General features: G+C 49.2%; 1 protein-coding gene across 2 annotated transcripts in view; it reads right to left on the minus strand.

Annotated features, from left to right (window-relative positions):
• The window catches only part of INPPL1 (inositol polyphosphate phosphatase like 1), a 105,845-nt gene that overhangs the window by 49,736 nt on the left and 36,547 nt on the right, over positions 1 to 19,562 (minus strand). The window contains exons 2-5 of one of the 2 annotated variants that reach the window (XM_061629165.1): positions 18,106 to 18,169; positions 4,549 to 4,699; positions 3,536 to 3,656; positions 856 to 996 (exon numbers count right to left, since the gene is read on the minus strand). In XM_061629165.1, the coding sequence (XP_061485149.1) occupies positions 856 to 996; positions 3,536 to 3,656; positions 4,549 to 4,699; positions 18,106 to 18,169 (477 nt within the window). Of the gene's footprint in view, positions 1 to 855; positions 997 to 3,535; positions 3,657 to 4,548; positions 4,700 to 14,336; positions 14,407 to 18,105; positions 18,170 to 19,562 lie in introns of those variants that run through there. The other variant, XM_061629164.1, reaches the window with a different exon arrangement.

The raw sequence follows: 19,562 nt of genomic DNA on the forward strand, positions 1-19,562 counted from the left end.
AATAAAGCAGACCCGCCGCCGCGATCATATCACCCCAGTGTTGATTGAATTACACTGGTTGCCAGTTGTATACCGGGCCCAATTCAAGGTGTTGGTTTTAACCTTTAAAACTCTATACGGTTCCAGCCCAGTTTATCTGAAGGAGCGCCTCCAGTATCACCAAATATGCCGCCAAACAAGATCAGCCTCACAGGACCTTCTCTCAGTCCCACCGACTAAGACAGCTAGGTTGGTGCGGACCAGGGAGAGGGTTTTTTCGATCATGGCCCCCACCCTCTGGAACTTACTTCCCTTTGACCTTCGGCATGCCCCCTCCCTGTTGACTTTTCGCCGAGCCTTGAAGACCTGGCTCTTCAGGCAGGCCTATGGGATCTCTGGGGTGGGTTAGGTTTTACACTGTATTAATGTAAGATGGTCTTCAGATGAGATGTTATGATATTAATAATGTGATGACTATGTATATGAGCAGATTGTATTTTATATTGTATTTTATATTGTACGTCGCCCAGAGTGTCCGTTCAGTCGGACTGATGGGCGTCTGCTAAATAAAATTTTATTATTATTACAGCGAACACAGGTACAAGCTATCTCTACACACGTACAAGTGTTTGTGTGAAAGAGGATACACTTGTTGACTTGTAGAGTCCAACCATTGTGTATACAGACCGTATACTCACTGAACGTTACGTGGGAATAGCAGTGCAAGTGTGTAGCTCAACTGTTTGTGTACAAATTGTACACTTGTACACCTTTACATTCGCCCTCCCTCTGCCTCTGTTCACTCAACACATGATCTATCAGCCATATATTAAGCAAATATGGGCCTGTTGTTCTAGTCTTCCTCTCTCTCCTTACCTGTGCAAGCGTTTGCAAGAGGTGACCAGAGTTTTGTTGAGGTGAGGCAGGCTGCTGGCACCAGCTTTGACAGCCTCCAGATCCAGGGAGTAGCTGCCTTTCAGGTACTCGTGGGAAATGGTGCTGAGCCCATTGGTGGTGCTGTAAGAGGAAGGAGCACAGGTGGGCACTTGAGGGTACATGAGCACCCTCCCTGCCTCCCTCCCTCATGCAGGAAAACAGTCAGCTTTTTCTTTGAGGAAAGGCAGCAGAGGGGAGGGGCTCGCTGCACAGATTTTAAGCAAGCTCCCAAGCTGAAGGAATGGAAAGCAATGCTCATGCATCCCCCTTAGTCTTCATCCCAAACCAAAATTAAATATGTGTCATGTAGCGGCATTTCTGCATATCTGCCTGATGAGCTCCGAGTGTGCATCACACCCGCCCCTTGCTTGCCTCTCCATCAGCATCTCTGTTTCCCTCCCTCCCTGGTTCTCTTCTCCTCCCAAGCTGACACATACCCTGTTTGCAGTGAGGAAATGCAAGCCCAACTTTCCACTTCTGAAAACATATTCCACTGCCCCTTTTCCCCCAGGCTCGGAGATTTCACCAAGTATTGCTCATAGATTTGCTAGGCTAGGGACATGCTTTTTAAACAGAAGTTTGAAGTGGAGCTCCTCTGGTGCTCGAGTCTTTGCTTCTGAACCAAACTGCATGCACTTGTTACCGCTGCAGAACAGACACCTAGCCCGAGAGCCTGAAAATAAACCCACATGGAGACTGCAGAGTTGATGGCAAATGTTGTGCCTTGGAACAGAAAAGCATTGGCAGGCCTGACCTGAGGTTGGCAATGTCTAGAGGGCAAGGTGAAAGAGTGAACTGCGTGTGGATTAGATGGGGTAATAAAGAAGAGCCTGGCTGCTGGATCAGACCAAAAGCCGAGCTAGTCTAGGATCCTGTTTCCCACAGTAACCGGCCAGATGCCTTTTCTGGGAAGCCCAACAAAGTGGCAGACAATGAGAAGGAATGGTCAGGAGTACTGATGGCACACAAGGGCCATCAGAACCTGTAAATTTTAATGAGCGGGGCTGTTCTCTTGTTTGGCCTTCATCTTTTTCTACTCCCTGCTGTTTTCCCCAGCATTATGGTCTTTTCTAATGAATCATGTCTTCTCATGATGTGTCCAAAGTAGGATAACCTCAGTTTCATCATTTTAGCTTCTAGTGACAGTTCTGGTTTAATTTGTTCCAACACCCAATTATTTGTCCTTTTCGCAGTCCATGGTATGCACAAAGCTCTCCTTCAACACCACATTTCAAATGAGTTGATTTTTCTCTCTACTTAACTTGTTCATAAACGGCCCAGCGTTAGGGATGAGCAGTGAGTGGGCCAAATTTGCTGATGATACTGAATTGTTCAGGGAGGCTAAAACAAAAATGGATTGCAAGGATCTCTCCACCAAACCAAATGGCAAATGCAATTCAGTGAAAGCAAGTGCAACACAACGTACATTGAGGCAAAAAAGCCTAATTTCACATATACGCTAACGGGGTCTAAACTGGTAGTGACTGATCAGGAATGGGACCTTGGATAGCGCAACAAAGATGTTGATTCAGGGTGCAGCAGCTGTGAAAAAGGCAAGCTCCGTGCTAGGGATCATTAAGAAAGACATTGAAAATAAAGCTGCCAATATCAAAATAAAGGTAAAGGTGTCCCCGCACTTGTAGTGCGAGTCGTTTCCGACTCTTAGGGTGACGTCTTGCAACGTTTACTAGGCAGACCGTATATATGGGGTGGGATTGCCAGTTCCTTTCCCGGCCTTTCTTTACCCCTCAGCATATGCCGGGTACTCATTTTACTGACCCCGGATGGATGGAAGGCTGAGTGGACCTCGACCCCTTTTACCGGAGATTCGACTTCCTCCTTCCATTGGAATTGAACTCCGGCCGTGAGCAGAGCTTTGGCTGCGTTACCGCCGCTTACCACTCTGTGCCATGGAAGCTCTTCTCCAACACCACATTTCAAATGAGTTTATTTTTCTCTTATCAGTTTTTTTCACTGTCCAACTTTCACTTCCATACATAGAGATCAGGAATACCATGGTCTGAATGATCCTGACTTTGATGTTCAGTGATACATCTTTGCATTTGAGGACCTTTTCTAGTTCTCTCACAGCTGCCCTCCCCATCCTAGCCTTCTTCTGATTTCTTGACTATTGTCTCCATTTTACCTCCTGTGCTGAGGTATTGATAATCCTTGACAAGTTCAAAATAAAATACAAACAGATAAAATCAATTTATCCAGAAGATGTTCTGGATATTATTATCCAAAGCAGGATGCTCTGGGGACCAATCTTGCAGAGGGAGCCCTCCTCTCTACTGTCTGTTTGACAGCCTTACTGGGAGGTGGGGGAGGTGTGCTCACAATGTATTAAATCTCTTCAAGATGTTTTATGGGAAGAGATTCAAAAAGGAAGCAAACAGATAAATGTATGCTCAGAGGTACATTTCATAATTAAATAATCTTGCATCATGTCTATTTCTTCAAAGGGGGGGTGAAGAGAGTAAAGGGACCTGGCTCAAAGCCATGAGGGGCTGGTCCTAAAGACCAATAACACCTGCAAGATGGGAGAAAAATTCCTATGCGCACCACTGCCAGAGAACCACATCCTCACATCGGGTCTACAGCAGTGCACACCATTTACCTTTCAAGAGCTCCATCCTGCACAGCAGGGGCGTTGCTAGCTACACCAGTGGCAGTGCTGCCAATAGGAAGGCTGGTAGACCCACAGCGGGGTGGCAGTGGGGGCTTCTCATCCTCCCCATCTAGAAGACAGAAGGCAAATGGTCAGCTGTGGCAAGAGTTCCTCGGATGCAACATGTGGGTGAGTGGAGTTTCCAAAATTTTCACCACAAGGGTGTCTGGAGGAAGCAGGGGGCTAAGGTGGCCGGTCAAAGACTTCCCCTCAGCTCTAGTACCTTCCACACCTGCACACACACTACTCAAGCAGCTGCAAAGCAAGGATCCCCCCAGTGGGAGAGCGGCCTCAACGCATTTAATTCCCCAAGTCAGGTATCAAGATTCAATCTCCCCTCTTCCCACAAGCCAGAAGCCATCCTCCTCACGGCCAGATGTTCAGCCAGCCTTTGTTGTTATGTGCCTCTGAGTCGACTGCAACTTATGGCGACCCTATGAATCAGCGACCTCCAAGAGCATAAACCACCCTGTTCAGATCTTGCAAGTTCAGGTCTGTGGCTTCCTTTATGGGATCCATCCATCTCTTGTTTGGCCTTCCTCTTTTTCTGCTCCCTGCTGTTTTTCCCAGCATTATTATCTTTTCTAGTGAATCAGGTCTTCTCATTATGTGTTCAAAGTATGATAACCTCAGTTTCATCCAGCCAGCCTAACTGTAATTATATTCAGCAGGGAAGGAAATGCACCCCTCACAGGCTTCACTTCCCTCTCTTTAAAAAAAAAAATTATTATTATTACTTCATGTGTCTTCACAGCTAACGCCAGGTGCTGAAATAGGCTCTGGGGCCAAACCTTTGTGCTCCCCAGCTCAAATGAAGCCCTGGACCCAGCTTGGCACCTGAGGAACTCTCCCCTCCCACAGCACACGGCACCCAGGTCTGTCCTGGGCCAGAATATGAATCCCCTAAAATACAAGTCCTCCTGTCCCCAGTGGTGCAAAGGGCTTTTGAGGGGATCTTGTACCTGAGTAGTCTCTATCCTCCACGTTCTCCTTCTCTTTTTCTCGTTCCACGGGGAACAGCAGGGTGCAGACGAGGCCTTGGTTTGGCTGCAGGTACAGGGCTATGAGGTCGCTCAGCGTCTTGAAACGTCGCACCTGGACCCCCTGAGATGTCTGCAGGAAGGAAACAGCACCATCAGGTCAGGCAGGCAAAGATATGCAAGGAGAGTGGGACACAACTGGGGTAACGCTAAGAGTACCCGCCTGCTAGCAACCACAAGGAACAAGGAAGGGTGAGATGAGACATTTGGTCTTACCGTGAAATCGGTCTTCTCTGTGCATGTCAAAGATGATATCAGGTGGGTAATTAGCTCCACCTAGTGGTTGAAGGCAAAAGAGTACTGCTGACGTTTTATTGTAGATCCCTTCCTGGTCTGCGCCTGCTCCGTGCTCAGTTTTCAATGACAAGCCCCTACGAACAAGACCAATAAACACCACAAAGAAGACAAGACAACAGTACTCATACACTCTCTGCTCAAGGTCCAATAGTGCTTGTAAAGACAGCCCAGCCCTCATAGGGAGTGGCCCTGATATCATCTTTGACATGCACAGAGAAGACCGATTTCACGGTAAGACCAAATATCATCTTTCCATGCACAGGAGAAGAGACATCAGGTGGGACATACCAAAGCTGACCCATGTAGGGTGGGAATACTGCTGGGCTGTGGCTACTATTGATCTGTGAGGACGTGCTGTAGCACCCTCCTCCCGAAGGCTGCCTCAGCTGAAGCATAGGAGTCTATTTTATAATGTTTAATGAAAGTATTGGGAGTGGACCAAGTGGCTGCCCTACAAATCTCCGCTAGAGGGGCATTATGGGAAAAGGCCGCTGATGTGGCCACTGCCCTGGTCGAGTGAGCTACTATTCCGGTAGGACGGGCTAATCTTAGAGAGGCATATGCCAATAATATGCACGCCTTGATCCACCTGGCTAGCGTAGACGTGGTCACCTTATTCCCCAGGGATGTTGGGTGAAAGGAGACAAACAAATTATCTGTTTTCCGAATTGGCTTTGTCTTGGAAATATAAACTTTAAGGGCTCGTCTCACATCAAGAGAGTGCCAGGCTTTCTCTAAAGGGTGGACAGGATTCGGACAGAAGGATGGCAATACCAGCTCTTGCTGGCAATGGAAGGTAGACAACACTTTGGGATGAAAGGAAGGGACAGTACGTAGGACTACTCTAGCCTTATGAAATACACAAACATTCTTATGGACAGACAGGGCATTCAATTCAGACACTCTACGGGCCAAAGTAATGGCCACCAGAAACAAGACCTTAAAGGACAGAAGACGGAGGGAAACTTGACTCAGAGGTTCAAACGGAGGTCTTTGAAGGGCTGTCAAAACTTTATGTAGGTCCCAAGTTGGGTAGCGATGCACCGTAGGTGGTGCTGTTATCGTTGCTCCCCTGAGGAAACGTTTGACGAAAGGGTGAGACCCGATTGGATTATCCGGGGATCTGGAGAGAATTGCCGATAAGGCTGAAACTTGGCACCTCAGGGTGTTAGGTCTGAGACCCAAAGATAAGCCGTCTTGCAGAAAAGACAGGATCTCGTTGACCCCTGCTTTCCGAGGAAGAATTCCTTTCTTCCGTGACCAGGATGAGAAGGTCTTCCATGTGCTTTCATAAATTCTGAGTGTGGATGGGCGTCTAGAAGCCATCATGGTTTCCAATACTTGGGGAGAGATGCCTTTTTTCAAGAGTCTCTTCCGTTCCAGTTCCATACATGAAGCGCCAACCACTCTGGGTCCGGGTGGCGGAGCTGTCCCTGAGATAGCAGGTCCCTTCTTGCTGGAATTTTCCATGGTGGTTCCACCGACAGGACGAGGAGGTCTGGAAACCAAGGTCTCCTTGGCCACCATGGAGCCACCAACAGAACCGCTGACCTCTCGGCACGAAGTTTTTTGATCACCCTGGGGATAACTGGAATTGGAGGAAAGGCATATAGCCTGCCCGGAGGCCACCGGGAAGTTAACGCATCTATCCCCTCCGCGCCTGGTGTCGCATACCGGGAGAAGAACCTCTTCACCTGCCGATTGTGCCTGGTGGCAAACAGGTCTACCTGAATGTGGCCAAAACGTTCCACTATCTGACAAAAGGCCTCTGGGTGAAGTCTCCATTCTCCTTGAATCTGCTTCTCCCGACTGAGCCAGTCGGCTTGGCTGTTGTTCTTCCCCTTGAGATACTCTGCCGCTATTGAGTCGACATTGTTCTCCGCCCACTGGAAGAGGAGAAAGGCTTCCTTCTGAAGAAGGAGGGAGTGTGTGCCCCTCGACGGTTTAAATAAGATTTGGCCGACACGTTGTCTGTTCTGATAAGCACCGCCCCAACCATCTGGTGCTCGCGAAGTGTCTGAGGGCCGGACGAACTGCACGTAGTTCGAGCAGGTTGATCGGCAGTGTGGATTCCTGAGACGACCACGTGCCTTGAATCATCTGCCCATCGCATATGGCTCCCCATCCTGATAGGCTGGCATCCGATGTTATCAGGGTGTGCAGTGGATCCTGGAAAGGAACTCCTCGCTCCAGGTTGGGCTCGAGGGTCCACCAGAACAGCGACTGCCGAACCTCTGGCAACAGAGTTACCCTGCGGTGGTGTCTGGACGCTATGTCGATTTGGAAGGGCAGGAGAGCCCACTGAAGTGTGCGGGAATGATGACGTGCCCATGGCGTCATTTGGAACGTGGATACCATCAAACCCAGAAGTGCTGCCAAGTCCATCAGGTCCGTTGAGGGGGAGGATAGGACATCCAACGCTACTTTGCGAATATTGCTTGCGGGAATGATGACGTGCCCATGGCGTCATTTGGAACGTGGATACCATCAAACCCAGAAGTGCTGCCAAGTCCATCAGGTCCGTTGAGGGGGAGGATAGGACATCCAACGCTACTTTGCGAATATTGCTTGCGGGAATGATGATGTGCCCATGGCGTCATTTGGAACGTGGATACCATCAAACCCAGAAGTGGTGCCAAGTCCATCAGGTCCGTTGAGGGGGAGGATAGGACATCCAACGCTACTTTGCAAATCTTGCTTGCGGGAATGATGACGTGCCCATGGCGTCATTTGGAACGTGGATACCATCAAACCCAGAAGTGGTGCCAAGTCCATCAGGTCCGTTGAGGGGGAGGATAGGACATCCAACGCTACTTTGCAAATCTTGCTGATCCTTTCTTGGGACAACGTGATGAGGCCGTGTTGTGAGTCTATAGTCGCTCCCAAATGTGTAATGCGTCTGGACGGAAAGAGATGGCTTCGTTGATCAGGAAGCCATGGTCTTTTAGACAGGCAGGGTGACATGGAGGTCCTCCCATGCCTTGTGCAATGATGGTGAGCGGATCAGAAAATCGTCCAGATAAGGAAAGATATGAATCCCCAGAGTCCTGAGGTGTGCCACCAGGGCAACCACGATCTTCATGAATGCCCTGGGAGCAGATGACAGGCCAAAGGGCATAGCCCTGAATTGATAATGATCTTGTCCCACCGCGAAGCGAAGGTACCTTCTGTGAGGGGGAAAAATTGGTATGTGAAGGTAGGCCTCCTTCAGGTCGATAGAAGAGAGGAAGTCCCCTAGCCTCAGCCCTTCTTTGATCGAAAGTAAGGTGTCCATACGAAATTTGCGGTATTTTATGAAGGAATTTAGACCCTTGAGGTCTAGCACCGGCCTGGACGAACCGTCTTTTTTCTCGACGGTGAAGAACAGAAAGTAATTTCCCAGGATCTCTCCTGGTGGGACCTTCTCGATGGCTGCCATGCGTAGGAGATGGGAAACTGACTGTAAAACTTTGCCCCTCTTGTGTGGATTTGCTGATAGAGGGGATGGAATGAATCTCGCCGGGGGGGTGGAAGAAAATTCCACGCGAAGGCCGTATCGAAGGGTGCGTAGGACCCACTGATCGGAGGATAAGTGCAAAATGTTGGAGACGGCCTCCCACCGGCGAGGCAGAGGCGTCAGAACTGACCTGTTTCCACGTGACTGGGATGCAAAGCCCGATCGACCCGGAAGGTGCTGCTGGGACTTAAGCTGGCTGTGCTGTCTGTTCCAGAAGGGACGGCTGGAGCGGGTGTCCTTCTGTCTTCCAAAGGGACGTGAGCCCCGAAAGGACTGCGCCAAATGATAAGGATGGAATGAGCGACGAAAGGTTCTTCCGTCATCCCTTTTTCTGGTGGATGGCATGGACTTTTTCTTTTCCTTAGTTTCCAAGACATTAGCGAGGGCAGTGTCCCCAAATAATTTGCCTCCTATGTAGGGTTCTGAGGCAAGATTCGAACGAGCTGCCGGGTCTGCCTCCCAATGTCGAAGCCAAAGGGTCCTTCGCGTGAAGATCCCTGCCGTCAGCGACCTTGCTGCAAAGTGCATGGCATCCATAGATGCATCTGCCATGAAGGTAACTGCCCGAGAGACCTTCAGCAGAGATTTGCGCACCCGGGCTGCATCTTGCTGTGGGCCATCCAGCAGGTCTTCCAACCAAAGAAGGGAGGCTCGAGCAAACACCGAGGAGGCTGCTGCTGCCCTGATTGATAGCGCACTAGCCTCATGCACCCTTCTAAGCCCCTGGTCCATCTTGCGCTCAGTGGTATCCTTAAGGTGCGCATCTGAGTCTTTCGGATTCAATGATGGGTTCAGCAGATTGACTATAGGCGCGTCTATGAGTGGGACCTTCAGCTGATCCATGATCGGTTGTTCCAGCGTATAGTATTTATTGGCTAAGGAAACCGATTTTTTTAGAAGGGAGAGGAATAAAAACACACGGAGGGAAAGAGCAACAGTAAAATGACACATGAAACCTAAACAAACAAACAATACAAGGCTGAACCAACGGAGACAGAGAGGATCCAACCACTTTCGTGTGAAGGCAAAAGAGAAAACTGAGCACGGAGCAGGCGCAGACCAGGAAAGGATCTACAATAAAACGTCAGCAGTACTCTTTTGCCTTCAACCACTAGGTGGAGCTAATTACCCACCTGATACCATCTTTCCATGCACAGGAGAATGAAGGGTTCACCCTGCAAGGCAGCACAAGAATTCTCTACCAACTTGTGCTTTGTGCAGGGGGAAGGGGTGGAAGAACCTGAAAAGATTAATAACAACAACAACAACAATAATAAATGTACTGCCCTTACCCTCAGAAGGAGACCAAAATCTTTAACACATCTCTACTTAAAAGGCTTGTTGAAAGAGGAAAGTCTTCAATAGGGGCCGAAAAGATAGCAGAGATGGCACCTGTCTAATATTTAAGGGGAGGGAATTCCACAGGGTAGGTGCCACAATGCTAAAGGTCCGTTTCCTCTGTTGTGCAGAACGGACCTCCTGATAAGATGGTATCTGCAGGAGGCCCCCACCTGCAGAGCGCAGTGATCGACTGGGGTTATAAGGGGTAAGACAGAGTGGCCGTTCATTCGGCCAGATAGGCAGCCTAAAAATAAAATTTTATATTATTATTATTTCAGGTATCCTGGTCCCAAGCTGCTTAGGGCTCTGTACACCAAAACCAGCATCTTGAACTTGGCCTGGTAGCAAATGGGCAGCCAGTGCAATGCTTTCAGCAGCGGGGCGACATGTTGGTCATACCCTGCCCCAGTGAGCAGTCTAGCCACCACATTTTGCACCAGCTGCTGCTTCCATATAAACTTCAAGGGCAGCCCCAAATAGAGAGTATGATGGTAATCCAGCCTGGAGGTTACGAACGCATGAATGACAGTGGTCAGGCTATCCCAATTAGCCCAAAAGCCTGCCTCTTCCAGCTTCCAAACAGTGGCTAAGCAGATGCCTCTAGAAAGCCCAAAAGCAGCACATGAAGACCATGCTGTTGCTCCTCACAAAATGATTGCCCAAGGAACACTGCTTCTGCACATGGAGGTTCTTCTTTTTTAATACACATCAATATCCTTATCCTCCATGAATCTGTCTAACCCTCTTTTAAAATCATCCAGATTGGTAGCCATCACTTGTGGGAGCGGATTTCATAGTTTTAACTATGGACTGTGTGAAGTACTTTCTTTAGCCTGTCCTGAATCTTCCAACATTCAGAATCACTGGATGTCCACAAATTTTAGTATTATGAGGGAAGAAAACTTTAAAATGGGTTTCTCATACTAAAGGTTTCTCATACTAAAGGTATGCTTGGGGATTTGAAGTTGTGATATCAATTAGAAGTTGATAATATAAATAAGCTATTAAATACATAGGTGTTAAATCATATTTTTGAAACTTTGAATGGCCTTTGGAAGAGAAGCTGTGATGTACTAAATAAGGAAATACAGTCCTTTAAGGAAAGATACCCAATTTGAAAATCTATCGTGCACATTCAGGGAAGCAAGAAGCATCATTCCCGGACACATCCCACCCAGGCAGAACATTCAGGGTGTGAAGCGATGCCAGTGTGGGATGTGGCCTGGGAGAAGAGTTCCAAAGGCCACAGAGAGAGGCCTGGAGGGCCGCATGTGGCCCCTGAGCCTGAGGTCCCTCTCCAAAAGAAGGCGGATTAATGCTTGGACCTTGGAGGAAGACGCTTCTTACCATGCACTGGTGGGGAGAGAAGGATGGAGGCTGCAGGCCAGAAGGGCCCTTTAGGCTACCTTCAATCATCTGCTGAAGACGCACCTCTTCAACCTGGCTTTTGACCCTTGAGATGCATATCTCTAGGACCCTCTCTGGTTGCAAGTGCATTAAAAACAGTTTAAAGCAAAGGAATGTATTTTATACTCTTGTGACCTGTCCTGGGACCTACTTGTTATTAATTCATACCCCCATGGGTCAGATGGCTCTGTGCAGTCATGACGCCTGGCTATTTAATGACTTAAGGAACAGGTCACAGAGTAACAGAACTTACCTGCTGACGTGGACCAAGGGTGAACTTACAAATGTGCCCTGGAACCCTGTGCCACATGCCACTCTTTGGGGTGCAAGTCACGGCAAAGAGAGTTCCCCAGAGGGAGGAAGTCTGCAAGCAACAGACGCATTCAGCTGTGCTGCATAAGGAACGCGGAACACAAAGAAGGTGCCAGGAATGAAGAGCCGAGTGCTTAGCAAGCACGTGGCAATGGAGCAAAGACGCCACCGGCAGTGGCATGGCTGGGCTCTCCCTTGTAACACACGCACACAGGATAAGCGAGTGTGTGGCTTGGGGGGGGGTTGCTTCCTCCTGCACCTGTTCCACAGCTGCTCTTGCAGGCAAAAATGACATTAATCCTCCCTCTGACCTCTAGACCCCATCACAGCAGATGCTGGAAGGAGTGGGGGCTTCTTTCTGTCCCTTACATCTGGAAATACAGGCCCCCCCTACCAGCACTGAAAACAAAAGGGGCAAAAAGAACCTCCTTTTCCAAGCAATCGCTACCTTACTTAATGGGCTCAAGTTGCAGGAAGCCAGATTTTGACTGGACATCAGGAAAAACTTCCTGACTGTTAGAGCCATACAACAATGGAACCAATGACCTAGAGAGATAGTGGGCTGTCCGACACTGGAGGCATCCAGGAGGCAGCTGGACAGCCATCTGTCGGGAATGCTTTGATTTGGATTCCTGCATTGAGCAGGGGGTTGGACTTGATGGCCTTATAGACCCCAACTCTACTATTCTGTGATTCTATGATTCTATACTCCCACTGTTGCTGAGGCTGCTGGGGAGTTTTAGTCCAGCCTTCACCGACCTGACATGTTTTAGAGCTGCAGTCCAAATCCTCTGGAGGACGTCAGGTCGAGAAAGGCTGCTTTAGTCAGTTGGATGCCCTGTTTTCTTCACCCAGGTATTTCGCTAGATGGCCCTCGCTGCACTTTAGCTTTGTCTGTGTGTTTTATGACAGGGTTGTTCATTTGTTTATGGTAATTATTCTGCAGTTTTTGCATACTGTTATCTTTTTCTATACTGTTTGATTATTGTTTTATTTCATTTTTCCATGCTCGGGAATTGTGAAATGTTCAAGGAAGCGCAGGTTATAAACAGATCATCATTAGCATGTACGCATTGGCACTAAAAGCACTGCTCAGAGGGCTGGTCTGAGGAAGAAATTAGACAAATCCATGGAGGATAAGGCTATCAAGGGCTACTAGCCACAATGGCTATGCTTTGCCTCCATAGTCAGAGGCAGGATGCTTCTGAATACCAGTTGCTAGAAACCATAGGAGGGAAGAGTGCTCTTGCACTCGGGTCCTGCTTGTGGGCTTCCCATAATGGGCAGCTGGTTGGCCACTGTGAGCACAGGATGCTGGACTAGATGGGCCCTCTTTGGCCTGACCCAGCAGCCAGGCTCTGCTTATGTTCTTATTTTCCCACACACACACACACACACACACACACAGATGTCAACAGGGGAGCCCAATCCACCAGGAAGTTCTCCTGCACAAGTTAGCAGCTTCCCCAGTTTTTGATCAAGGGTGATTTAAAGACTGTCCACACAACCTTCCATAACCATGATGCTTTCAACTGCTAGATGGCACCATATAAAGGGATGCAGTCTGTAGCACAAGATGTGCTGCTCAGACACAGTTTATTTCCCAAGAACAGAGTTGTTCTTTGGGAAGACGGAGTCTGGACACCCTGAAGGTCAGGCAGTATGAAGAGAGCAACCAGGGGGAAAGCGTATTTGCTCCTGTTCAACAACCGAAGACCTTGCGGCAAGGGCATTGCTTGTGTGTCTTTGGGAAAGAGATGCAGCTCCGTGGTTACAGCATCTGCTTTGCACCCCAAAGATCCCAGCAGTTCAATCCCCAACAGCATCAGGTAGAGCTGGGAGAGAGCCCTGTCTGAAGTGTCACTGTCTGTCAGTGTAGAAAATACTTCGTTAGATGGACCAAAGATGTGTTTTGGTAGGAGGACGCTTCCTACAGTGGCCCAGTCTTTTGTACTGGGCCCCAGATTTAAATGAAACCTCTCTTTTTAAAACTGACATTTCTCTAAAGGGGCTGAGCATGGTTCAAAGTGCAGTGCTGGCGATGGCACTTAAGTTACTCAGAGACCTAAATATGCAACTACAGATATACGCTGGAGAGCCAGCGTGGTGTAGTAGTCAGAGTGCTGGACTAGGACCTGGGAGACCAGGGTTCAAATCTCCACTCCGCCATTAAGCTTGCTGGGTGACCTTGGGCCAGTCACAGCCTCTCAGCCCAACCTACCTCACAGGGTTGTTGTGAGGATAAAATGGAAAGGGAGGAAAACCATGTGCACCACCTTGAGCTCCTTGGAGGAAAGGTGGGATACAAATGTAATAAATAAATAATAAATTACCATGTGCAAATTGTGTGCAAATGGGTCTCAGGGGTCTGTTCCTGGAGTCTTTTGGGGCCCTAGCAACACACCTGCCTTGCGGTCATCCACCAAAACTGGCAGGGAGAAGACCTAAGAGTGCCAAGAGCTCTTTGACAGCTTGCCAAGAGTTATACTGATGAAAGAAGCGACAGAGGCCTTGCCTGGAGCCAAAGAACCAACAGTCCTCAGGGACGGGGCGTGTGCTCTAACAAGAGGCAGCGGCGGCCACCAACTTGGACAGCTTTAAAAGAGGATTAGACAACTTCACAGAGAGAAAAATGATCAATGGCTCTTCCTACATTCTTATGGAAGTAACCAGAGCTCAACAACATGGGGAATACCTGGTGGAACAGAGAAAACCAATGGGACGTTGTTATCCCTTGAAATAAACTATATCGAAAGGGATATGGAGGTGGTGTTGGTCTGTACATGAAAGAGGGCATTGAATCCAGCAAGCTAGAAACCCCAAAAAAGGCAGACTCCTCCACAGAATCGTTGCTTACCATTGCCTCCCTCTGAGGCTGAGAGGCAGTGACTGGCCCAAGGTCACCCAGAGAGCTTCATGGCTGTGCGGGGATTCGAACCCCAGTCTCCCAAAAGGACCTCTCCAAACTGAGTAAATGGGTGGGAAAATGGCAAATGCAATTCAGTGTAAACAAGTGTAAAGTTATGCATATTGGAGCAAAAAAAATTTTTTTTCACATGTACGTTCATGGGGTCTGAACTGGCAGTGACTGACCAGGAAGGAGACCTCGGGGTCATAGTGGACAGCATGATGAAAATGTCGACCCAGTGTGCAGCAGCTGTGAAAAAGGCAAATTCCATGCTAGGGATAATTAAGGAAATGTATTGAAAATAAAACTGCTGATATCATAATGCCATTATGTAAATCATGGTGTGGCCGGATTTGGAATACAAATCTGGTGGCCTCACCTCAAACAGGACATTGTAGAGTTGGGAAAAGTTCAGCAAAAGGCAACCAGAATGATCAAGGGGATGGAGCGACTCCCTTACGAGGAAAGGTTGCAGCATTTGGGGCTTTTTAGTTTAGAGAAAAGGCGAGTGAGAGGCGACATGATAGAAGTGTGTACAATTCTGCATGGCATGGAGAAAATATATAGATAAAAGCTCTTATCCCTCTCTCATAACACCAGAACTCATGGACATCCAATGAAGCTGAATGCTGGAAGATTCAGGACAAAGGAAAGTGCTTCTTCATGCAGCGCAGAGTTAAACTAAGGAATTCACTCCACCAGAGGCAGGGATGGCCAGCAACTTGGATAACTTTAAAAGAGGATTAGACAAATTCACAGATGATAAGGCTGTCAGTGGCTACTGGCCATGATGGCTGTGCTCTGCCACCACAGACAGAGGCAGGATGCGTCCTAATACCAGTTGCCAGAAGCCGCAGGAGGAGAGAGTGCTCTGGTGCTCCGGCCTTGCTTGCGGGCTTCCCATAATGGGCACCTGGTTGGCCACTGTGAGAACAGGATGTTGGACTAGATGGGCCACTGGCCTGATCCAGGAGGCTTTTCTTAGGTTCTTACAGAATTTGGTGTCTGGCAAAGAAATCAGCACCTTGAGAGCAAAACTAAGTATTACATGAAGGGATGCAAGTTTTCCTCCGAACAAAAACTGCAGGGAGGATTTGCAGGGGAGAATCAACTGATGAGAAAGGGGTGTCTAATCCTGACCCACTGCTTACCAATTCTTCTGGCAAATGCTCCTCTAGGCTGTTTTAAACGCTTTCTTCCCCAGTGAGACCAAGTGATAAAAACGGTAGGAAGGGACCCTTGCTGGGGAGGAGGAAGGGTTGCGCATCCCTCCCCACACTCATCTACTAGTCCTCCCCTGAAAAATGCCCTCGGCCCGTTTACTCACCACCCTGGCAAACCTGGGATTGGGACCCCCTGTTTGCAAAAGATTAATGCCCAGTTTGAGAATCCCCACTTTCCTTCTTTTAATACAGAAAGCAGATTCCAAGCCCTGCAGAGCTTGAAAAGAGAAACTTAATTTTAGGTCAAGCAGACAAGGCCCAAATACTCAAAAGCCTAGCAAGGGGAGGAAAACTGAGCAGAGTCCCCAATGGTCAGGGGAGGAAAAAGTCAGTGCTCTGCAAAGAGCAGTGCCCTCCCTTTGGGGCACCCCACGTGCCAAAAGAGCAACGGGCAAGTCACTTTTTCACCTCACAGAATTGGCTTTTCTAAGCAACGAATCTGGGTTATTTGAGCGCACAGAGCCCCAGTTGCTGGTCTGATGGCTGGCTGCTCTTGTGGTTCCTGACCCCCCGCCCAAAGGCAGTATGCCTTAGGGACACAGAAGGGTTGCAAAACTGATTTCTAACCACTGTTTCAAAAACTGCCAGCCTCTGGGACACAAAACAGGAAATGCTTGCTGACTTCCCTGTTTAGTCAGGGTGAAACAGCTCCATCACTGGCCGCAGGGACCATCCCAGGCAAGGCGCCTTTCCAGCCCACTGCCAGCTCCGTAGCAAAGCCCACCCCTGCAGGCAGAGAGGCTCCGGGAGTCACTCAGGATTCCACATCAGACCTCATGCTGCGACCCAAGCTGGGTATGTGTGGGGGATGAGTGCGGGAGGAGGCGGACAGCCCACGGGTGCGTGTGAGCTCGGGAATGTCCTCCCTTCAGCCGCCCTCCCTCCTCCAGGGCTCACATTTTCCTGTCTGCTTGGAGAGCACAATGAGGTTACTGTTGTGCTATAAATGAACCAGCACATGGGCCAGGCTGACTTCCTGCCAAGATCAGCAGCGTGTGGGCATCCGCAGGGCTCTTGCCAACGTCTCCTGCCCTAGAGACACAGCGAGATGGAAGGATCACCCGTTCCACACTCAGACAAGGGAACATCGCCCATGTCTTTGGGGGAAACCTCTTGTGTAACACCCGTACCTCCTGTCCTGCACGCGCAGGCCCATGCTGTTTATTAAGCACACCCTTCCTAACGTTTCTCCATCCAAGGAGGCTCGCAAACCTGCTGGGCGAGAGCGACTTGGTTTCCACGTTTGTACAGCACCCAGCACGCAATGTACACAGAGAAACTGCAGCCTGTAAGGTATGTACAACAGGGCATGTGCTCAGGATCAGAAGTAGAGCCCTGCAGCAGCTGGATTGGGCCAAAGGGGGCCATCTAGACCAGCATCCTGTTCTCACAATGGCCAACCAGTTGCCCCAGACAAAAGCCCCAAACCAGGGCATGAGCACGAGAGCAACACTCTCTCCACTTGTGATTCCCAGGAACAGAGGGTTGCAAACGCACAGCCACCATCACGCCTGGGAGCCACTGACGGCTTCATCCTCCATGGATTTGTCCAATTCCCTTTCAAAGTCACCGCATCTTGTGGCCAGAAAGTCTGTCAATTTATCCTGTGCTATGTGAAGAAGTGCTTGTTTTCATATGTCCTGGAATGCCTGCCAATCCAGTGAGTTTCCTCAGGTGGCCCCGAGCGAGCGTTACAAGAGAAGGAGAAAAACTGGCTCTTGTGCACTTTCTCCATGGAACAATGTCTGCGTCTTATGGCTGTAGCCCGAAACACCCTCGGCTGTAAGCTCCACCAAACACAGTGGCGCTGTGTATACGCAGGACTGCACTGTTCAGGAACGGCAGCCGTACGCCACTTTGGGGTGCCACTCTCACCAGCCCCAGCTGGCAACACCCCATGTTGGTGGAGCACACTCATCCTGGGTGAGGCCGATGGGAACTGTACTCCAAATGTTTTGGAAGGCACCCAGTTCACAAAAGCTGATTTACAGCAAGGAGCAATTCATTTTGCAGAGTTGACGTTAAAAGCCTCTGCTGCCACCGGCAATGTCACTCCCTCCTCCCCCCGCAAATATGTTTCCATCCAAGGAGACAGACACACGTTCATCGTCTGACAAGGCAGAAGGAAAACACACCAAGGAACAACAACATTTTGAGTACAGACAGCCATAATTCCTCCTGCACGAGCGTCGCTGGAACCAACAGAAAATGGAAATGGACTGCCTTTGAGTCGATCCCGACTTATGGCGACCCTATTGAAGAGGGTTTTCATGGTAAGCGGAATTCAGAAGGGGTTGACCATTGCCCTCCTCTGTGGCTGAGAGGCAGTGACTGGCCCAAGGTCACCCAGTGAGCTTCATGGCTGTGTGGGGATTCGAACCCTGGTCTCCCAGGTCCTAGTCCAGCACTGTAACCACTATACCACACTGGCTCTCACACCAACAGAATCTACACAAAATTCTGCAAAAGGAGGCAGGGAAAGGTATGCAGCTCACCTGCACCGCCAGAAAATCCTCTTCGTCTGGCAAGATCCGATAGGTGTGGACATGCTTCTGGAAACTATGGCACCAAAAGAAAAAGAGAGGGGGAGAAGAGGGTTAAAACAGGGGGAACACCAAAACAACACCGCTTGAGGCCACACTGTATGAGATCTCAGCTTCCAAATTGGGAAGCTCAATTTGCCCCTACCCTCCAACCTGGAAAGCCCTAACACTAAGGACCTTCAAATGGGTTGTGCTTAACTCAAGGGCGAGTTGAAAGGCCCCCAAAAGAGACACTGCCTGGAGAATGCTGCAGCTCTCGCCAACACGGAAGCTAGCCTTTTGCGGTCAGGCCCCAGGACTATGCAGGCAGGAATGTTTCTGCTTTCTGCTATAGGGCGGTCTAGAAATGTAATTAAAAATTAAATAAAATGTTCTTATGTTCTTATGTTGAATGAAGGTGCCCACTGCAAAGCTCATCAGTGGAACTCTGATGTGATGGAGACGTGGCCGGTTTATAATACATGCGGCAGGTTGAAGTGGAAAGGTCCTTGCTGCACAAGGAAGGGAGTTGGGCTGTTGCTGCGCCACATAAAAACAGCATGTCAGGGAGAATGTGATGCAACACCCCTTGCCAACCTGGTGCCCTCCAGATGTTTGAGACTACAACGCCCATCAGCTCCAGCTTCCTATTCCTGTGCTGGGTGGGGCTGATGAGAGCTGGACTCCAGCATTACTTGGAGGGTTGACAGGCTTCACACCCCGACTGAGGGGCTCTAATTTTTTTAAAAACTGCCCACTGAAATAGAACATATAAAACCGATTCTGGCCCGCTTGCATTGGCTGCCTGTATGTTTCCGAGACCGATTCAAGATGCTGGTTTTGACCTATAAAGCCTTACACGGCTTGCGACCACAATACCTGATGGAACGCCTCTCCCGACATGAACCCACCCGTACACTACGCTCAACATCTAAGGCCCTCCTCCGGGTGCCTACTCCGAGGGAAGCTTGGAGGCTGGCAACAAGGGAGAGGGCCTTCTCAGTGGTGGCCCCCAAATTATGGAATGATCTGACAGACGAGGTGCACCTGGCACCAACACTGTTACCTCTCTGGCACCAGGTCAAGACTTTCCTCTTCGCCCAGGCATTTCAGCATGTGTTTTTAAATTGCTTTTTTAAATGTGTTTTTAAATTTGTATATTTGTTTTTAATGTTTTTAATTGTTGTAAACCACCCAAAGAGCCTCAGCTATAGGGCGGTATATAAGTGCAATAAATAAATAAAACAGTCATAAGAGCCCACTTAAAAGAGGGGGCCAGATCAACTTCCCTTGGGAGGCTGTGCCATGATTTAGGAGCCACAACTGAAAAGGTCGTCCCTCTTGTTCCCTCCAGCTGTTAACGTGGCTGGTGGGGGAAGAGTGAGAAAGCAAGCCGAGGTCTTGATCCTGCTCACACAAGAGTGTCATCA

This window comes from Rhineura floridana, chromosome 5 (assembly GCF_030035675.1).
Source record: "Rhineura floridana isolate rRhiFlo1 chromosome 5, rRhiFlo1.hap2, whole genome shotgun sequence".
Lineage (NCBI taxonomy): Eukaryota > Metazoa > Chordata > Lepidosauria > Squamata > Rhineuridae > Rhineura > Rhineura floridana.